The 22,603-nt window shown below is 36.0% G+C and overlaps 1 protein-coding gene across 1 annotated transcript in view; it reads right to left on the minus strand.

Moving 5' to 3' along the window:
- LOC136027733 (lysophospholipid acyltransferase 5-like) overlaps positions 1–22,603 on the minus strand; it is a 51,401-nt gene that overhangs the window by 19,729 nt on the left and 9,069 nt on the right. Inside the window, exons 2-6 of the mRNA XM_065705188.1 lie at positions 21,124–21,231; positions 13,849–13,971; positions 7,170–7,285; positions 4,729–4,884; positions 2,260–2,412 (exon numbers count right to left, since the gene is read on the minus strand). Of these exons, the coding sequence (XP_065561260.1) occupies positions 2,260–2,412; positions 4,729–4,884; positions 7,170–7,285; positions 13,849–13,971; positions 21,124–21,231 (656 nt within the window). The remainder of the gene's footprint in view (positions 1–2,259; positions 2,413–4,728; positions 4,885–7,169; positions 7,286–13,848; positions 13,972–21,123; positions 21,232–22,603) is intronic.

The following is a 22,603-nucleotide window of genomic DNA, read 5'->3' on the forward strand; positions in this document are numbered from 1 at the left end:
TGTGTCCCGGTCGTCATTTATATATCCCGCCTGTGCCCCCGGCGTCCCCGTTGTAGCGTCACAGCGTCACTATGAAGTACATATTGCCGAACCTTTTTTTTTTTTAAACTTAAATCTGGTAGGCATTGATGACCTTATCCAAGTCAAAATCCCAAACCCAATCATCATCGCTATCATTTTCAGTTTTGATATATTTTGACTCTCGCTGTCCAGGTGGATTTTCATCTAACTGCGCGGTTTTGCGTTCTTTAGCCGCAAGCCTGTTTTTTGCTGTTCTTGTGATTCCTTGGCACGCTTTCTTTTCTTACTTTCTCTATCAGTCGCAAGCCTGTTTTCTTGCTGTTCTTGTGATTCCTCGGCACGCTTTCTTTTCTTACTTTCTCTATCAGCAGCAAGTTTTTTGGCATAGACTCTTTGAGCAGCTTCCTCGGCTGTTGCCATTGTAGGTTCTTCAGTCATTTTACAATTAAACATTTTTCCGTGAACGAATGTCTTAAATACCTTTAATGACGTCATCGTCATAACAAACATGACGACAACTAACTTCATGACATCAGTCGACACACAAACATGACGTCACTCGACAGACACACACACACACACACGCACACAGACAACTTATTTTTATATATATAGATATATATATATCAAGTTTCATTAAGGTCCGATCACCTAATCGTAAGACAAAAATACCCCAATTTTCACGTTTTCCAAGAATTCCGGTTTCCCACCTAACTCCCCCAATGTCACAGGATCTGGTTGGAATTTAAAATTAGAGCTTTAAAGCACAAGATCCTTCTAAATATCAAATTTCATTAAGATCTGGTGACCCGTTCGTAAGTTACAAATACCTCATTTTTCCGAATTACCCCCCCCCAACTCCACCAAAGAGAGCAGATCCGGTCCGGTTATGTCAGTCACGTATCTTAGACAGGTTTTTATTCTTCCCATCCAGTTTCATCCTGATCTCTCCTCTTTAAGTATTTTCTAAGATTTCCGGTCCCACCCCCAATTGCCCCCCCCCCCCCCAATGACGCTGGATCCAGTTGAGATTTAAAATAAGAGATCTGAGTTACGAGGTTCCTCTAAATATGAAGTTTCATGAAGATCCGATCACGCCTTCGTAAGTTAAGCATACGTCATTTTTTCTAATTTTTCAGAATTAACCCTCCCCCCCCCCAATAGAGCGGATCCGTTCCTATGTCAATCACGTATATAAGACTTTTGCTTATATTTCCCATCAAGTTTCATCCCGATACCTCCAATCTAAGCGTTTTCCATGATTTTAGCCCCCCAAACTCCCCCCCCCCAATGTCACCAGATACGGTCGGGATTTAAAATAAGATCTTTGAGACACGATATCCTTCTAAATATCAAGTTTCATTGAGATCCGATCACCCGTTCGTAAGTTAAAAATACCTCATTTTTTCTAATTTTTCAGAATTAACCCCCCTCCCTACTACCCCAAAGAGAGCGGATCCGTTCCGGTTAGGTCAATCATGTATCTAGGACTTGTGCTTATTTTTCCCACCAAGTTTGATCCCGATCCCTTCACTCTAAGTGTTTTCCAAGATTTTAGGTTTCCCCCTCCCAACTCCCCCCAATGTCACCAGACCCGGTCGGAATTTAAAATAATAGCTCTGAGACACAATATCGTTCCAAACATCAAATTTCATTATGATCTGATCAGCCGTTCGTAAGCTAAAAATGCTTCATTTTTTTCTATTTTTACCGAATTAACCGGCCCCCCACTCCCCCCGCAGATGGTCAAATCGGGAAAACGACTATTTCTAATTTAATCTGGTCCAGTCCCTGATACGCCTGCCAAATTTCAACTGCCTAAATTAGCAAAACCGGGACCGACAGACCGACAGAATTTGCGATTACTATATGTCACTTGATTAATACCAAGTGCCATAAAAACAACAAAAAAAAACAAGACATCAATGGTTTTGGTTTTAATGCATTATCCATGTGGGAGAGAATGTGCACATGATTGTGTTTTTCTTTTCATTTTTTTTGGGGGGGGGGGAGGGCAAACTTACTGACGTCTTGATTAAGAAAATATTCTTCCACGCAAATATGTTAGGGATCAAATGTAAAAAGAGTTTGTTTTTTTTGTATTCGTCCTTCTTGTACAAAGCAGCATTATTATTGTACAATTTCAGCATTAAAAATTAATCAAGTAATTTAACGGCAAAATTTTGCAATCCTTGATAAGATTTCACCTCTTAAAGTTTATATCAAAGGATTTTAGTAATAAATAAGAATACTGCTTACTAAGAAAGAGGAGCTCGTGACAATTGAATCAGGAACAAATGAAGATCCTATTTGATAAACAGCAACATAAAGTAGACCCATCAACCCTCGAATGAAACCAAATTTCACATTGTTACCCTTGCCAGTAGCCATCTGAAAATGAAAACACTAATGAAAAATACTTATTTTAAAGTATCAAGAACATAATAATAACAGCATTTTTTTGCATCCTGGATCCAATCTTAGGTCTATTCATACCTGGCAACCGCAATTTTATAAGGTTAATCATTTACATGTTTCAAATCTATACAATATTTTAATCAGTGTTGCCACGCTATAAATATTCAAAAATTAAAAATCTCTTATTTCCCAAAGGAAAATATACCTTTAAAAGGCTATACTTTCTTAAGCCGTTTGGTACCATGTTTTTAGTTTAATATTTGATGATTTGCCACCCGCGTTCCTTTTTTTTAATTTGACAGCCGCTACTACCAAAAACTACATAACTGCAAGTGTGTTTTTTTTTTTTTAATTGGAAATTGAACTGTCAATTTTTTTAAAAGGTGTAAACGGTTATATAAGTTTCTCCTTAACAAATTCAAACAATCAATTCTCGTTTCCACTTTATTTGGTACATTGATGGTTATGTTTACTTAGAAAAACGCAGTTTTTGTGACAAGCAAAAACTTTAAACGGAAAATCGCAAATAAGCTACATAAGCTGTCACTTTTAATAGTTCAGGTATCAGTTCCAAAGAATCATCATTTATAGTAACTGCAAATAAAAATTTTCGTTTTTTTGGGCCTTCCACCAGACATTATATTATATATATAATTGATGCGTTTGAAACTCAACAATCCTATTTATGCTATACGTGACATCAATAAGAAAATGCTTAGATGATGTCATAAGAAATGCTCATATGATGTACTAACACATCGTACATGACGTCATTTGCAAAACCAAAACTAAGGCTCTTAACGAATTTTCTCAGACTTCTGACCTATCTAGATAGTGTTTTTTAATTGGAAATTGATTTGCCAACTTTTCTAATTTTTTAAAAGATATAAATGGTTATATAGGTTTCCATCTAACTAATTCAAACAATCAATTCTCGTTTCCACTTTATATGGTACATTGATGTTTATGTTTACTTAGAAAAACACAGTTTTTGCGACAACCAACAACTTTAAACGGCAAATCGCAAATAAGCTACGGTGTGAAAACCTTATAAAGCAAGCTAAAAGAAAATGCACTTTATTGAAACATGGCTAAGGATTAAGTCCCTCCATTTATCTCGTTAAAATTATATCGTTAGATTCGTTAGTATGAGATCTATCCATTCTTTTCAAGCAAAAAAAAAAAAAAAAAAAAAAAAAAAAAAAAAAAAAAAAAAAAAAAAAAAAAAAAAAAAAAAAAAAAAAAAAAAAAAAAAAAAAAAGTTTGAAAATTTTCATTCAGTAGAAGGATAAAGCTAAATCTCAGCTATTGAATGACTGAGCAGAAATATTAAAAACGTAGGTCTGCAGAAAAATAGCATAACTTTTACCAGGGAACATAAACTTAAAAAATAACCAAAGATTGGCTAAACATAAAAAAAAAAAACGATTCTTCAAGTAGACTTATGACATTACGGAACTAAATAAAAGCCGTCACGGGGGAATCCCACACGAGGAGTGGGAAATACAAAAAAGATACGTTTTTATAATACAATTCTGCTTCATTTTCATTCACTTTAATTTTTTGGGCAGCTTTGGACCAATCACAAAAAGGAATTTATAACTCAAATCAGAAACTATCTGAAAATGACACCACAATATAAGATTGAAAAGAAAAAAGTTGTCTACAAATACTGCAGTTCCGGTCTAGGATCAATTGACTATGTACCCAAATGGATTCCAATATCCCCTATATAAGTTGGCAATACTACCTTTGATAACATAAAAAGAATTATCACATTAATTGAATACGCTAAAATAGTGAGTCGTCCCCTTTCACTGCAAGTTTTTTATATTTAGTCTGCCACTCTAGCTCTGTCACAAACTTGAGTTTATATACTTCCTCTTTCAGACCGGCTTTAGATAACACATATCCTATTTAGCCCTGAACGTTTAAGAACAAAAGTGTGTTGGAAAACCCTTTACATGTATGATGATAATACCTGTGTTAACCCTTAAAAAAAAATAACATTAAATCTCCGAATACCCTTGTGCTTTTCCTTACCAATTTGCCCAAGTAGATCAACTATTGAAAGAAATACCAAAAGGATCCCCAAGTTAGCCCTTTATTTATTGATTTCTTACTTCATAAATTGCTTCGTTTTGTTTTTATTATCGTTATTGTTGGCATTTAAAACTTATTTAATAGTTTAGAAATAACAATTTTAGTTTAGGAAATTCCGTACTTCTTTCTTTCTTATGTCCGCCGTCCGAGATACTCATTGGCTAGTATAATTATTTGTTGACTTACCGAGTCAAATCTGTTACACACGAAGTCAAGGTAGCGTCGCATAGTAAACTGAGGTCCAACTAAAAAACCGCCAGGAAAATAGGTATGAGCAGCGATTTCCAAAAGAGACGGACAATTTTTGAGGTGGTTCTTCTTTTGATCTGAGGACAACTTTTCCTGCAAAGAAAACTCCTGAAACCCATCTCTGGTAAACTATAATTAGTTCGGTAGATAAAAAGGACCTGAGTTTGAATTGCCAAAGAAGCATATCAATCTTAACATAAACGATAGCGATTCGATTCAAATGATTAGCGAAGGATTCGATAGCGAATCATTCACTGAAAAATAAGTTTCACGAAAAACAAACTAAAAGTTTTTTAACATCAGATTGTTTTACATAATAAATGAATGCGATGAAAGAAACCATAAACAATTTGATGATGGCGCAGCTGACAAAGTCTGGAAAAGCCATGCATTCATCCAATCGTTGGATAAGAGAAATCGACTTCATAAAATTATGAAAAATGTTCCTGGATTTTACCTTAACTTATGAGGATTTTACCCCGATCTTAAGAAAATTTCAAAATCGATAAAATACGAGGCATCCCCCTCCCCCATTTTGGTGACCCCCTCTGATTGTAGAAGTTTTCTTTTGAGACTGTTCCATAACGGTATATTTCATGTTTTCTGAGGATTTATTCAGCGCTTTTTATTTCTTTTCTCTACGGCAAAACTCAAACCCGTGTAACTAAAAATTTACATTTCCAAAAAAGAAGTTTATGATAAATTATGTCTTCATTGAAGCAATTTTCACTTAAAACAGTAAAATTTATCCTAACTGCATTTCCAGATGGGCAAATACCTAGTCTTCATCCCTTGATGGCGTTCCATGTTTGATCAATTTCTTTAAAAGCATTGCATTAATATTTTCTCCGTTGCAAACAAAGGGCTATTTACAGAATTCAGCATAAATGTTCTATGTACAAAAATATCAAAACAGACAATTTTACGCCATTATTTCGTTATTTTACCCCAGTCCTCCATATCCTCCGGCAGGGGCCTTTTGAGACTGAACAACTGAGCTCCAGTTGGGTGTTTGTAAAACTGAGAAGCATGAGCTTCATGCAAAGGGTTTTGACAGTTGACACTAAAGAACACCTAAACCGTAAAAAAAACAAAACAACTAGTGCCATCCAGAATTAACCAGCAAAATGCTGAAGCTAATTAAAACAGAAAATAGTAAAAGTACAAGTTGTACTTATTTTCCTTCTTTTTTATTGCTTTCGATTAATACTTGTCTGAAGATAAAGCATCACTCTCGCCAAATGAGAACAAGAGACTTTTTTTTCATAATTTTACATCATTTTATTTTGTATTCCAGAAATTTTTCACTTATAATGCTAGATTTTCATTCAAATCCAAACTTCAATAAACTCAATCCAATTTCACTGAATTCCATTATGAAATTTTCCAGTTTTCTTGGGTAGCGCTACACTGTAAGAGGAACTATTAGTTCTGACTTCTATTGGGTCCATGTTAAACAGCAAATATCTCCTTCCATCGACTTTCTTCTTTCTTTTTTTTTTTTGCTTTAGCTCTGACTATGGTGTTTCTTACCAGAAGTCAGCGTTTAAGCTTCAGCTTCAAATTTTTAGTGAGTATCAGGTTTTTACAACTATTTGCTTTACTCTTCCTCGTAAAAGATCCCCACCTACACACTACCAGAGGAGAAGCAAGGAGCGGAAGACATCGTAGTCTCCCCTTTGCTGATTGTCTTCTTAAGGAACATTTCGACAGGAATTATACCCAAAAGTATCTAAGAGAAAAAAATGCGATGTTGAGTGGACACTATCGGCAAGTGCGAGGGATAACCCATCTACCCTTTTAGATGACAAAAATACTCAGAAGAGTGAAATATATAACATAACCCAGCAAAATAAAATTTCTGGCTAAAATATGGTTATAAACCATTAAAAAAAATTTCCCTCTTGAAAAATATTTGCCACCCCTTAAATGAAACTTTATTCAGGCATCCTTGATGACCACTCAACAGATGATATGATGAAGAATTCTCTCAAACTTCCTTCTAAAAAATCCTGATCTTTTTTTATAAGAAAAAATCCTAACGGTCAATACTAGCAAAATATCGTCAAGTACTTGATGGCACTGCAAATTTAATTGTATACAGCATTGGTATTATCTTTGCTCCAAAATCATACTATCGTCATAATATCATAATATCGTCAATAATATCATAATATCGTCAAGTACTTGATGGCACTGCAAAGTTAATTGTATACAGCATTGGTATTATCTTTGCTCCAAAATTATACTATCGTCATAATATCATAATATCGTCAATAATATCGTCAAGTACTTGATGGCACTGCAAAGTTAATTGTATACAGCATTGGTATTATCTTTGCTCCAAAATCATACTAGTGATAATAATAGAAACTTACCTCTGGGACTTTTCCATCAGCCACATCAAAAGTTAACGCAATATGTCTTAATACTAGCACACAATGTGGCATTGTCCATTTTATATCATATTCTTTTGTGGCAGTTACCCAATAACCTGAAATATTCAGCTTCACTTATCAAATTAAGTTGGTGTTCAATGCTTCATAAAATAAAATATTAAAATGTATCTTGATTATTTTCGTAATAACATATTCCAAAAAATATTTTTGATACAACTTACTTGAATATACTTTGAAAAATATATTTCAATTTGACCAATTCCTAAACAACAGCGTGGAATTCTAGGTGCAGGAATTTATACTTAAAGTACCAAGGACATCAAAATAAAGCGTTATTTGCCTCCCTAGACCCATCTTGGGTCTACTTATACCTGAAAACCATAATTCTTTCGGCCGTTTTGAACGGCCGAAGATCGTTCTTTTGGCCGTTTCAAAAGCATAAAATTTTTAGGGCAGAACCACATTTTCGTCAGTGCCACATTGAACCGAGAAAATAAATAAGCAAAAGCTATTAGTTAAATTTAAAAACACTTTCTGTCCGTAACACATTTGATGATTTGTTTGGTTTTACTCTTCAATTTGGTGCCGAATAAATCTACTTTATCCATCGTCGTCGTGAAAGTAAAGTAGCACTTTCCTACGACGTTTGGTGTCACCTGGTTTATTTCTTTTTCTTCTAATTTTTAACCCCATTTTTTTCTAATTCGGCTCCCACTATTACCAAAAACTTCGTAATTGCATATAGAGGTCTTTTTACTTAAAAATTGGATGCTCGATTTTCCTGATTTTTACGATAAATGTGATTGAGTAAGTTTCCACTTCACCAATTTAAATAATCAGACTTATTTTTACTGTCCTTGGTACATCAACTTTGCGTCCAATACGTCTTAATCTGTATTTCTCTTGGTCGGTTATTATTTTTTTTTTATTGTTCTTTTTTTTAATTTGTCTTCTTGTTAGGTTATGTAGCCTTAAAATTTGAAACGAGCAATGAGGGTGCCAAAAAAGACAGCAAGGTCTTATTTCTACACTGAGATTAAATAAATGAAATTTTTTATACTGAAAGTAAGGAGCAACATTAAAACTTAAAACGAACAGAAATAATTACGTATGTGAGGGGGGTTACCCCTCCTAGATACCTCTCTCTTTACGCTAAAGTTTGACTTCTTGCTCTAATCATTTAGGAATAACTCCTGAAATACAAGGGCCGTTTAGTTAGAATAATAAGCTGCAACACCCCTCATATCCTTAATAATTTCTGTTTGTTTTAAGTTTGAACGTTGCTCCTTACTTTCAGTTGAAAGAACTTTTCTTTTTATTTAATTTCTGGTCGTTTTTTAAACAATGCCAAGAAATCCGACTCCCTCTTAATGGCAAATTCCCTTACCACACGAAAAATTCTTAATGGAAAGATCCTTCCACATAAGCCCCCACCACAAAAGTCCCCCTCCCCCCTCCAAAAAAATATCTGCAGATATTTAAAAATTCAGAATCAGCATAAGCCGATTCTTTTGATATATTAAATAGGAAAAACAAGTTTTTTCAGCTCAAAGTAAGGAGCAACATTAAAACTTGAGACAAACAGAAATTATTATGTCTACTAGCTGTTGGGGGGTGCTTTGCCCCCCCCCCCCCAAACCCCACGCACGCGTAAGTCGTTACGCGCCATATTAGTTACGCGCCATTGTAGTTGTGTCCCTGTGTCCCACCTGTGAATATAGATATATATATATATATATATATATATATATGTTTTTAACGACGTAAAACTTGCGAATATAGAACATTCTTCGCTGTCCCATTGTCTGTGCATATGAATAGATTGTCAGGTTTACCGACTCTTGAACATGCAACATATAATTGTCCATGGGAAAACAATCCGTATTCAGAACTATACCTCATGATTCTAATGATTGCCCTTGATCTTTGTTGATGGTGATTGCTAATCGACCATTCCCTGTGTCGCCGTCGTCATTTATATATCCCCCTGTGCCCCCCGGCGTCCCCGTTGTAGTTGTGTCCCTGTGTCCCGGTCGTCATTTATGTTCCCTGTGTCCCGGTCGTCATTTGTATCCCGCTCTGTATATACATTCGTTTTTGAATTGGTATATGATGAAATAAATTCTTGTGTTTTTCCCCTTTTTTTATTTTTAGTTTTTTTTTGGTTTTTACTTTTTTTTAGTTTTTTTTTCTTTTTTCTTTTTAGTTTTTTTTTGTAATTTTTACCTTTTTAGTTTTTTATTTTTTTCAGTCCCGGTCGTCATTTGTGTCCCGGTGTCCCGGTCTGTAATTTCTATTCGAACAATCCCTGTGTCCCGGTCGCCATTTATATATCCCGCCTGTGCCCCCGGCGTCCCCGTTGTAGTTGTGTTCCTGTGTCCCGGTCGTCATTTATATTCCCTGTGTCCCGGTCGTGATTTGTGTCCGGGTGTCCCAGTCTGTAATTTATCTAAGGGGTTCCCGGTCGTCATTTATATTCCCTGCGTCCCGGTCGTCATTTGTGTCCCGGTATGTAATTTCATCAGTTGACGAACATGACGTCAGTCGACAAACAACTTCATGACGCATAAAGCTCAATCTTTATAATGACGTCAGTCGACACACAAACATGACGTCACTCGACACACACACACACACACAGACAACTTATTTATATATATATAGATGAGCGGGGTTTCCCCCTCCTCAACAACTCGCTCTTTACGCTCTTCGGCACTTTTAAAAAAGTTATTTATTTTTCCAATTAAACAACTCTTTTCTTTCAGAAGTCGTTTTTTCAGAATTGGGACAAAATTTAAACTTTAGCGTAAGGAGCAAGGCATTGAGGGGGAAACAAACCCCACATATACATAATCATTTCTGTTCGTTTAAAGTTTTAATGTTACTCCTTCCTTTAAGCTGAAAAAACTTGTTTAATTTTTGATCATTTTTATGGCACTTGGTATTAACCAAGTGACATATAGCGATCGCAAATTTTGTCGGTCTGTCTGTCCCGGTTTTGCTACTTTAGGCACTTCCAGGTAAGCTAGGACGATGAAATTTGGCAGGCGTATCAGGAACCAGACCAGATTAAATTAGAAATTGTCGTTTTCCCGATTCGACCATCTGGGGGGGGGGGGTGAGTAGAGGGACGGTTAAATCGAAAAAATTAGAAAAAGGAGGTATTTTTAACTTACGAACGGGTGATCGGATCTTAATGAAATTTGATGTTGGGAAGGATATCGTGTCTCAGGTGACATTGGGGGGAGTTGGGGTGGGGAAACCTAAAATCTTGGAAAACGCTTAGAGTGGAGGGATCGAGATGAAACGAGGGAAAATAAAGCACAAGTCCTAGATACGTGATTGACATAACCGGAATGGATCCGCTCTCTTTGGGGGAGTTGGGGGGGGGGAAGGGTTAATTCTAAAACATTTAAAAAAATGAGGTATTTTTAACTTACGAAGAAATGATCGGATCTTTATGAAATTTCATATTTAGAAGGATCTCGTAACTCAGATCTCTTATTTTAAATCCCGACCTAATCCAGTATCATTGGGGGGGGGATCAGGAGAGATCAGGATGAAACTTGGTGGGAAGAATAAGCACAAGTCCAAGATAAGTGACTGACATAACCGGACCGTATCCGCTCTCGTTGGTGGAGTTGAGGGGGGGGGTAATTCGGAAAAATTAGAAATAATGAGGTATTTGTAACTTACTAACAGATGATCAGATCTTAATGAAATTTGATATTTAGAAGGATCTTGTGCTTTAGAACTCTCATTTTAAATCCCGACCAGATCCGGTGACATTGGGGGGAGTTGGATGGGGAAACCGGATATCTTAGAAACTGGAAATCTTGGAAAACGCTTAGAGTGGAGAGATCGGGATGAAACTTAATGGGAAGAATAAGCATAAGCTATAGATACGTGATTGGATTAATTGGAACGGATCCGTTCTCTTTGGGGGAGCTGCGGGTTGTTAATTTTAAAAAATTAGAAAAATTGAGGTATTTTTAACTTAAGAACGGGTGACCGGATCTTAATGAAATTTAACATTTAGAAGGAACTCATGTCTCGGAGCTCTTATTTCAAATACCGACCAGATCTGTTGAGATTGGGGGAAGTTGGAGGGGGAAACCGGAAATCTTGGAAAAAGCTTATAAATGTCGTAGATTCATGATTGATGTAACCGGACTGGATTCACTCTCTTTGGGGGAGTTAGGGGGTGGTATTCAGTGCTTTGGCGAGTTTGGTGCTTCTGGACGTGCTAGGACGATGAAAATGGTGGGTGTGTCAGGGAGCTGCACAAATTGACCTGATAAAGTAGTTTTCCCTGATTCGACCATCTGGGGGGCTGAAGGGAGAGGAAAAATTATAAAAATTGAGGTATTTTTAACTTGCGAGTGGGTGATCGGATCTTAATGGATTTTGATATTTAGAAGGACCTCGTGACTCAGAGCTCTTATTTTTAATCCCGACCGGTATTAAGCCTCTGATTTTACTTTTAAAGCAATATATTGATGCGTAAAATTTTACTAGAGCTCATGCCATATGAGCTCTTATATCGTCATGTCACATCGTCACAAGTGCCACATTAGCTCTTAGCTCTTGTTTAAATAACGGCAGGAAATCTGGCGGAAAAATCCCCCTCCTCAAGGAAATATCCTCTGGACAATTCAATCATGGTAAAAATTTACCCCGGACATTTACCATCAGCATGTTAACGTATAAAATTAAGTCTGTAAAAGAAAGCAAGAAATAAATTAAATTCGTATAAGAATTCTGGGGAATTCCCCCAGTATAAAATTTTCCCTCAAAAGTTCACCCCCTGGAAACTTCCATCTCCTTGGTAAATTCTCCCCGTGCAAAATCCCCCAGCAGAAAATTCGTCTTCTCCTCCCCATCTGAAAAATGCATGCATACTTCCCAATAACAAATGCTATACGTACACAATAGGCGAATTTTATAACTTAAAGACATTTCCCAGGGGCTGTGGGGAGGGAGTCACGTTATTTCCAAAAACAAATTTATTAAGCCTTTAAACTATGCTGAAGAAAATGGCTATTTCAAAATTTTGATCGGGTGATTTTGGGAAAAAAGTTAAGTGGGAGGAAGCCTAGTTGTCCTCAAATTTTCTGGCCACTTAAAAAGGGCACTAGAACTTTAAATTTCCGTTAGAATGAGCCCTCTCCTGATGTTCTAGGCCCACTGGTTCAATACGATCACCCCTGCAAAAAAAACACACACATAACAAACAAACGAATAAACTCGCATCCGTGATCTTTCTTCTGGCAAAAAATACAAAGATCCACATTTTTGCAGGTAGGAGCTTGAAACCTCTACAGTAGGGTTCTCTGATACGCTGAATCTGATGGTGTAATTTTCATTCAGATTCTGTGACTTTTAAGGGGGTGTTTACCCCTTTTTCCGAAAATCAGGCAAATTTTCTCAGGCTCGTAATTTTTGATTGGTTAAACAAAACTTAATAAAACCTATATACTTGAAATCAGCATAAAAATCCAATTCTTTTGATATAATTATTGGTATCAAAATTCCGTTTTCCATAGTTTCGGTTACTTTGGTTTCTTTGCCACGAACTGTTTGAAATCCATTTAATTAGTCAATTCATCGTAAATTGCCCGACTGTAACCAATACAAAGAATGTGACGACATTAAAAGGCTATTTTATCTCATCAAAATTATGTTAACCAAAGCTTAAGGCACGCTAGAAAGCAATTAAACTAATCTATAAATTGCTTGGTAAAATAATATACGATAAAGCAACTATACAAATAGGTAATTTTACAAGATTCAGCTTCTAATCTAGCAACAGCAAAAGTTCGAAACTAAACTGAACTTTAACTAACCTTCTGGGATTTGAAAAAAAAAACGACAGAATTACGTTGAAAATATAAGAAATTATCTACAAGAGCTTCTATATAAAATCTATGAAAAACCAGGGAAAGAAATCTTGAGAAAGAATTCACCTCGTAATGAACAACAGAAATCCCTTGATAAAAATCGTGGTGCAAATTACAAGCCATAGGGTGGCATAGCATGTTTTGTCTTAAGACATTGGAGCTGCATTTGTAGCTTTATCAGAAGTAATTCCTAAAATATGTACTTGGGTTGGTTAATTTGAACTTCCACGCTTCCATCATGCACGTGTAACAAATAAGCGTACCTCTTACAGAAATACAAAAGATCTACACCCAAAGAATGAGCAGCACTAACGAAGGGACTTCAAAAAAAAAAAATTAAAATAACAATAATACCATTAGCAGTATAAGTTCCTTTAAAAGCACAAAGGTCTTAACTGCAAAATTTAAAGCCGCTAGACAGAACTGATAGTTTTCCTCTTCTTCTTCTTGCAGCAAGACCAGGCGTTTTTCTATCTCAACCAGCATCTATAATTCAGATTTTACCTGGGAATTTGTTTCATGGTAAGCTCCTCCAACTCACGATGGAATGAGTTGGTTTTAGCCTAATCTTTGGGAAAGCGATGAAACCTAAACCTCGCGGCAAGCCTTCAACTTCGAATATTTTGGATTTATTAAATTAATAAATTGTTATCTATGGTTTTAAAATTCAACCATTTTGCACAGTTTAAAAAAGCTATAGGCCTGGATTTTCCGCTAACTTTTTTCCTCTTTTATTGTCTTATAACAGTTAAACTTACCGACTAGGAGGTAGGCCATATGAAATACAAAAGAAAACACAACAGAAAGCGTTGTCCCTCCAGCAACTTGCAAAGAGATATACGTGACTAGAACAGCTACTAATGAATGCACTATATCAAAACCTAGAAAGAAAATTATTTTAGCATTAACCTCACAACATTTAATATTCATATTTTGTACACAAAGTGCACAAAAACAAATAGAGAAAAATGATCGTTCATTTGCATTTAACCAAGAATCGCAGGGACACTAAAAATAAAATTACCCCCATTCTTTCACCGATTTTGGCAAGAGTTTTGAATTATTAAGTTTTTTTATTCGACAAATATTAAGCACACATTTGTTCTATACATGCATACCTCCAAAAATCTGGGATAGGGAATACTGGCTTAACAAATTTCCCCTTAAAAAAGCACCTCCCCCCCTCATCTATGGAGAATCCCCTGACCATCCCCTATCCCTTCCTAGTTAAAATTAAAACCGCACTATCCCTTTGGATTTTTCGTTTCCATTTTGTTCAAACTAATCTTGACATCCTTCTCCCCTCGAAAGACCTGAAATTAAGATTTAGATACTACTGATTTAATATAATAATAATAAAAAAAAACAAACAAGTCATGTCATAAAGGAATCTCAAATAATCTCTTAGAAAGTGGCAAAGAGAAGTGTAAACAGGTTTAACAACTTCTTTTTCTGTTGTAGAACAAGAAAACGGTGTAATTCTGCCAAAACAGAGGCCGTTAGAAAACCGTTTCATGGCCCTTCAGCCAGGAAGAAGAATGGGGTGGGGGCCAGTCATCCTGTGCGTTCGCACACCCTCCCTATTTATTTACCTTACCCAGATTTCTCCTGATACCCATTTAGAACTGGGTCGTCTCTGGTTGAGCTTACACGGTCACGCCACTGACCCAAGCTCCAAACCAAATAACCAGCGACACCAGGACTTGAACTGTGTAATTAACGGAAAAAAGATTTCAAGTTTAGCGCGTTAACCAGTCGGCTAGAACGAGTTGTCACAAGATGAATTGTGCTGTGAAATTATGAAAACACATAATATTTCACAAAGATTTTAATGCAAGTTTTTTTTTTATTTTTTCAGGTTTTGGGAGCATATGTGGCCAAATGCTACAATAAAAAGAGCTCAAATCAAATATTTCAAGTTTAAGAAGCACCACCACTACAAGGACAAAGTTTGTTTTTTTTTTAATTTAGCACAAAGCACTTCAAATGAGATATACCAAGAGTCAATCTACAGATAATATTGTCCTGTGGTGGTGCAGTAGATTTGACCTTAGCTTGGTAATACGGGACCCAGAGATCGAATCACGCTGCAGGAATGCACTGCAGGGCCGACGCAAGGACCTTAGTAGTCAAGAAGCGTCGTTAATTCTTAAATAATAAATAATCTACAGATAATATTAAATTTAAATGTAATTAAATTTATGCTCGTATTTACTCATTTATGAGGGCCACGGTCAGATTCCATATTTTCTGGCAAAATAAAAAAAATTGCCGGCGGTCGACATAAGTAACAGTCATAAAACAAATTCTTGTCAATTGCTGGAATCATTTGGTATCAGGACAGATGACGAAAGCCAGTCCTGTAAAAATCCTCGTCGTAGTAGAGGTAGTAGCACTCAGTTATGACAGGCGTAGTAGGGGAAGTAGCCATAACAGTGAGACTGATTGCTTTCTATAAAACTGAAATTTTATTTTGTGGTTTATATACATTCTCTGAAAATAAATTAAGGGCGCAAAAAAAGCTCCATAATAATGATGAGTAAAAGGAGGTGGAGTATTTGCATAATTGTGCAAATACAGGGGGCCTCAGTCTTTCGGACCCTACTTTAGACTACTACTACTACTACTACTAATAACTCACTGCAGCACCAAGCCGCCTGAGGCCAACACAGCTACGCACGCTCCTCCTCCAACCTAATCTATTTAAAGCCTCCCTCTTTACACCCTCCCAGGAAGTTCCCATTTCCTTTAAATCTTTATTTATGACATCCTCCCAACCCAGACAAGGACGACCTGCTTTCCGTGTAGCCCCAGACGGTTGGCCAAAAAGGACAATCTTCGGTAATCTGTCATCCTTCATCCGTAGAACATGGCCTAGCCATCTCAACCTTTCTTTCATTATAGCCCCAGAAAGCGGAATTGAACCACACTTTTCGTACAACCTACTGTTTGAAATACGGTCAGTCAGCCGGGTACCCAGAACAATCCGTAGGCAATTTCTCTGGAAAACATCTAGTAAATTTTCATCTGCTTTTCGGAGTGTCCATGCTTCAGAGCCATATTTGACCACTGTCATCACTGTAGCTTCCAATATTCTAATCTTGGTTTGTAGGCTTATCTTTCTATTCTTCCAAACTTTTTTTAACTGTGAAAAAACACCCTGAGCTTTAGCTATTCTACTTTTAACATCTTCACTGCTCCCACCATCTTTACTAATAATACTACCAAGGTAACTGAAGCTCCCAACCTGATCAATCTTTTCGTTACCTAAGGTCACCTGTTCATCTTCACTTATTCCTAGCCTTAGTGACTTAGTCTTCTTAACATTAATTTTCAAGCCTATTTTAGCACCCTGAACTCGTAAAACCTCTAAAAATTCATTCATTTTGCTCACACTTTCATCTAATATGCTTAAATCATCAGCATAATCTAAGTCCAGGAGCGTTCTTCCTCCCCATTTGATTCCATGGTCTCCAATTGCCTTTCCTGTGCTCCTTAAGACGAAGTCCATCAAAATGATCCATATAAAGGGGGATAGAACACAACACTGCTTAACTCCTGATTTAATACAAAACCAGTTGCTAACCTCATTTCCTACCTTAACCGCAGCAGTATTATTCTCGTACATAGCGCAAATCACTTTAATGTATTTTTCTGGTATACCATATAACGATAAGACCTTTGTTAACGCTGTTCTATCAACAGAATCGAAAGCTTGCTCATAATCGATAAAACTAAGGACCAAAGGTGTTTGACAACGAAGGGACTTCTCAATTATTAACCTAAGAGTGAAAACATGGTCGACACATCCTCTACCTTTTCTAAAACCGCATTGTTCTTCCCTTAAAACTTTGTCTACAGCATGTCTCAGTCTAAAAAGTATCATATTACTCAGTAATTTGCTACCTACAGAGACCAGACTAATGCCTCGATAATTACGACATTCACTCTTGTCACCTTTCTTATACAGTGGTTTAATTAAGGTCTTCCTAAAATCATTGGGTACTTCCCCTTTTTCAAAAATCATGTTCATAATCTTCAGTAGCTTATTCCTAACCTCAGAGCCACCATATTTAAGGAACTCATTAATCATACTATCAGCACCTGGAGCCAAGCTCCAATTATAGGGACAAAACACCCTTGTATGATTATAATTTCAGAAAGGAGGAAAATACATAGTTTAGCACCCTTATCCATATGGTTGTACTCATATGTAGCTCCTGGAGGGATATTTTCATGGTTGCCGAGTTTTGACTCGGCCACGAATGGAAAACGAGAGAGAATTTCGAAACCGTATTGTCCCTTAAAAAGAGCACTAGATTTTGCATTTTATGATAAAACTAGTCCTCTCACAGCTTTTATTAGTCATGACAATTTATAAACTGACATAGGGCTATATTTTCTAGTCGACCAAGCAGCTAAGAAGTATCTAAAATTTGTATTTCAAATTTCACAACTTTAACAACATCCTCCTATATGAGGTGAATATGTCATTAAAAATGCTAATGACGTTCCTAAAATTGAAGGATTTAAGGTTAAAATTTCAAAGCTTTATTTGCGTAGTTGTTAACCTACACAAAAGAAAAACCACTCAAGGATGATGGTTCCTACTTCCAAAATCATGCCAGGGGAAAAAAGTTTGAATCCTCCACCCTCGAGCATAAAATACACACTTGTTAGCTCTTTAATGGATAGAAGGCAATTTAGTGGGTCGATACATCGCCCTAAAGTCAAAATCCTGTGTAAACACCAGCCCATTCTATCAATACTCATTCCAAACTTCGTAATACGTAAGAATATTAATCATTTCTACTCCTCTTTTCTAAAAGTCATAGCTCCTTAGCCTAAAAGCCAAAAAATTGCACAAAAAAAGAAAAAAAAAAAAGACAACATAATTGTGTACATTGCATAACAACGACATTTTGTTGACTCGGAAAGTTGCTGGACAAGGTGAGTAAATTGTTTGTTACTGAATTACAGTCTGAAAATAAGATGTAGCCAGGTAATGTAGGCCAATTGTAAGCATGCTTCGGAACCACATTTATCATCTTTCTCATCGCTTGTTTATTTAGTATATTTTATAGATACAACCTGTCATGCCTTATAGCTGCGGCAGGGGGGAATGTATAAGATCAAAAATATCTTTCGGTGCCCTAGTTTGGGCAATATTTCTATCCCTGGAATTCCAATTAGGAAAAGCGTGGTCTATTTCCGCTGCTTTATTCATGTGATGGATTGTCTTAAGCCATTCAGATTATTTATATACATGTTATTTACATATTATTCTGCTGCACGCTATTATCACACATCGTTCCGCAAGTCAAACTTAGAACCTGGAAAAAGAACACAAATTTTCAGAGTCTGAACGATTTCACAAGTAAAGTCTCTGATTTTTTGTGGATGTACATTGTGGCTTTTTTTATTACGAAATAAAGAAGATATATAGTCTTTGACTTCCTTCTTAGACCAGCAGAGTATACTTCAAGAAACCAAAGCTTTTGTGGGATTAATAAGTATTTAATTGAACCTTTTCATGCACTCAATTATGATCATTTCTAAGTCAGGTATGCCTTTTGTGCTCAGGAATAGGCTTGATTGACCCCTTGGAAAGTTGGTGGAGACATGGAGGAAAACAACACTAAACCTAGCTTGGATACATTTTTTAACATAATTTAAAAGTAACGGAATATTCTACATTGATGTTTTTTTTAAACACAACAGCATGAACGTTGATGAAGAGAAATGCTTTTCAATGAGATTTTGGAGCTTGATGGCTTAGCATGACAGGTAGAGCCTCAAATTTGGAGCTGTATCAAGTTCATTTCTTTCTTTATTCTTTATAAATGCAAAGGACAAAAATTACCCCTCAACAAGATCTTATCTTTGCAAAGGCAAAAGACACTTCAAGGCTTTATCACCAGCACTATTTATTCTTCACTTGTTATTTCAAATTGACATTTTACAACTCAAACTACTCGATATAATTGTTATTGTTACATTCGACATTACTGAATCAGCTACAAATGGAAATTCTTTCTCACTAGCCAGTTTTTTTTAGACCACTTTTTTAATATTCGAATACTATGGGCAGTGGTTCGTTTTTTTACTAGGTTGCAGTTACTTTTGCAATAATGACAGAGAATGATTGAGACATGTTGAGATTTTTTACTTACAGTTATTTAAATAGCAATACAAATTAAACAATATGAATAATTTAGTAATTGTTCGTGAATCACTGTAGACCAGTGTAATTAGGTTATAAACTTATCCACTATGTATGGTTATCCAGCTCTTCCACTATGTATAATGTGGATAACATTAGGTTAGTGTTATCCACTAAGAAAAACGAACGCAACACTGAGATACTGACTGCAAAATTTGTTTCCTTTCTCAGCATTGCAAATGATAATTACACGAATGATAATGTTACCCTTACTTACTATGTGAATGAGCAAAACGGGAGTTTTCTCGTCCTAATAATTGAATGATCCTGTGTTAAGATTACCCGACCCCAATATGAAAGAATGCCCATACTCATGAAAATGTATATAAACTGAAAACAGTTGCATTTTTTCGAGAAGAAAAATACATTGATCAGAAAACGAGCAATCAATCGATTATTCAAAAACATATCGTAAATGTAACATTTCCATGGCCATAACATAAAAAGTAACTTTTTATGTATAACGTAACAAAAATGTTACGAACGTAACCTCGTGGCCAAAAATTATGGCCAAAATTACGAAAAAGTAATTTTCATGGCCATAACATAAAAAGTAACTTTTTATGTATAACGTAACAAAAATGTTACGAACGTAACCTCCATGGAGACCCTACCATACCGTTCTGGAAGCTGTTTACTAGAACAGATTGTCTGAAAGTTCAGACTATTTTCTTTCGGTTCCCCAAGTATTTGCTTCGGCTACAGCTTTGGCATCGGAATTCTCCATTGGTTGGAAAGTATGGACTTGCTGACCCTTAACATGCAATCTCTAAGTAAATTAATAAGCGTAACCGAAGGCTTAGTTCTTCACATTCACAGAATGATTGGTACCCCGTTTTAGTTCAATAGCATTTAAGTCATTTGTGTTTACGGCGTGTATTTATTGCGGAGATCCTTTTTTTCTTTATTTATATATGGATATGATGTGTTGTAAATGTGAATTTGCTTTTCCTTCGTTTGATTTTGTTCTTATTTTGTTCTTGGACTTTCTTCGTTTTGATTTTGTTCTTATTCTTATTTGTCCTTGATTTATTTATAATTGGTGTTCTTATTTGATTTTTATTGGTTTTGTCAATGTTTGTCTTGTACTATTGTTCTCTTTTCTTTTATATTTTGCTCCGTCCTTTTCAAGTTCTTGTAAATGGGTTTTTAATTAATAAATAAATAAACAAAATTGATTCCGTCGTTACTAATATTTTTTCGCGTAACCCTACAGGAATCTATGTAGCCCTGGAAGTACGCAAACTACAGGTTGTGAACCTCTACAATAGATAACGACTTCAAGACATCTTCTTGAAGTGAAGCACAGAATCAGTCATAGGTGCCTTAGGGACAAATCATTTGTCAGAACTTTGAAGAGATTACCAAGTAAGAAAAACGGGATGAGACCGGCTTAATTTGGTGGAGATTAACGGCAACGGACTTCTTAGTTAGACCGATGGCGCTGGTCTCTGCTGCAAGGCGCTTCAGCTAGGGAGTACAACAGAGGGTTGAGAACTAGTCATCCTGTACTTTCGCACACGCAATACCTTCGCCAGGTTTATTCAGGTACTGATTTAGAGCTGATTAAATTCTGGTTGAGCTTACAGAGTCATTCCACAGATCCTTGTCTCAAGCCAAATAATCGACAACACCAGGACTTTAACACTAGCACATAAGCACATAGTTCTCCATGGCTCATACTAAAGATAAGCACACATCTTAACAGTTAGGCTAATGTAATTAAAGCCAACCACATACAGCAAGACTATGACACTTAAGCCAATTGCATGAAATAATATAAAGTAATTAAATATACTTAGTAACATACCAAAGTTCCAAACACCTATGCAGAAACCAGACAAGAAAAAGAAGAAGTGTTTGTGAATAACATCGAAATTCTTCAAGTACTTCGTGTAAATATATGACAAGGGGTAACCTGAAATAACCAATACAATTAAAAAAAAAAAATGACTCTTAACGGCTACAATGGTTTCTGCTAAATACACTGAATTCTGGCTAATCTAATTCCTGGCAGGTTGGCAAAATTATTCCAATCAAAGGGATTATTAATGAATGGCTGTTTTTTTTTAGCAGCTTTAAACAGCATTTTCCTTTTTTCATGTATTTAAATATTGGAGAATATTATCAAACAGTTCGTGGTAACAAACTGTAGTAAGGAGCGACCCGGCTCAATAGTAAATGAAACTCTAAAAAACGGATTTTTGATGCTAAAAGATACATTAAAAGAATCGAATTTTCATGCTGATTTCAAATATATAAGTTTCATCAAATTTAGTCTTTGTCATCAAAAGTTACGAGCCTGAGAAAATTTGCCTTATTTTGGAAAATAGGGGGAAACACCCCCTAAAAGTCATAGAATCTTAACGAATCTTAACACCATCGCTTTCAGCGATTTATTTTTTTTTCCTTTTTTTTCTTTTCCCAAGGGGTCATCGTATCGACCAAGTGGTCCTAGAATGTCTCAAGAGGGCTCATTCTAACGGAAATGAAAAGTTCTAGTGCCCTTTTTACGTGACCACAAAAATTGGAGGGCACCTAGGCCCCCTCCCACGCTCATTTTTTCCCAAAGTCAACGGATCAAAATTATGAGATAGCCACTTTGTTCCGCATAGTCGAAAACCATAATAACTATGTCTTTGGGGATGACTTACTCCCCCACAGTCCCTGGGGGAGGGGCTGTAAGTTACAAACTTTGACCAGTGTTTACATACAGTAATGGTTATTGGGAAGTGTACAGACGTTTTCAGGGGGATTTTTTTGGTTTGGGGGGTGGGGTTGAGGGGAGGAGGCTATGTGGGAGGATCTTTCCTTGAAGAAATGTGTCACTGGGGAAGATAAATTCAATGAAAAGGGCGCAGAATTTTCTAGCATTACTATAAAAAAAAACAATGAAAAAATAAACATGAAAAAGTTTTTTCAATTGAAGGTAAGGAGTAGCATTAAAACTTAAAACGAACAAAGATTATTACGCATATGAGGGGTTCTAAAAATACTTTAGAATAAAGAGCGAGGTATTTAGAAGGAGATAAATACATTGCTCTTTATGCTAAAGTATTTTTAGTAATTTCAACTATTTATTCTACGGCCTTTCTGATTCAGGGGTCATTCTTAAAGAATTGGGACAAAACTTAAGATTTAGTGTAAAGAGCGAGGCATTAACGAGGGGACAAACCCCCTCATATACATAATAAAAATGTAAAAATATAAAAGTTTGTTACGTAAGTTAATTCTTAAGTTACGTATATTTTTTACTAATAAAAACGTTCGTTAAAAATTAAAAGTTCTAG

Source organism: Artemia franciscana, chromosome 5, assembly GCF_032884065.1.
Source record: "Artemia franciscana chromosome 5, ASM3288406v1, whole genome shotgun sequence".
Classification (NCBI taxonomy): domain Eukaryota; kingdom Metazoa; phylum Arthropoda; class Branchiopoda; order Anostraca; family Artemiidae; genus Artemia; species Artemia franciscana.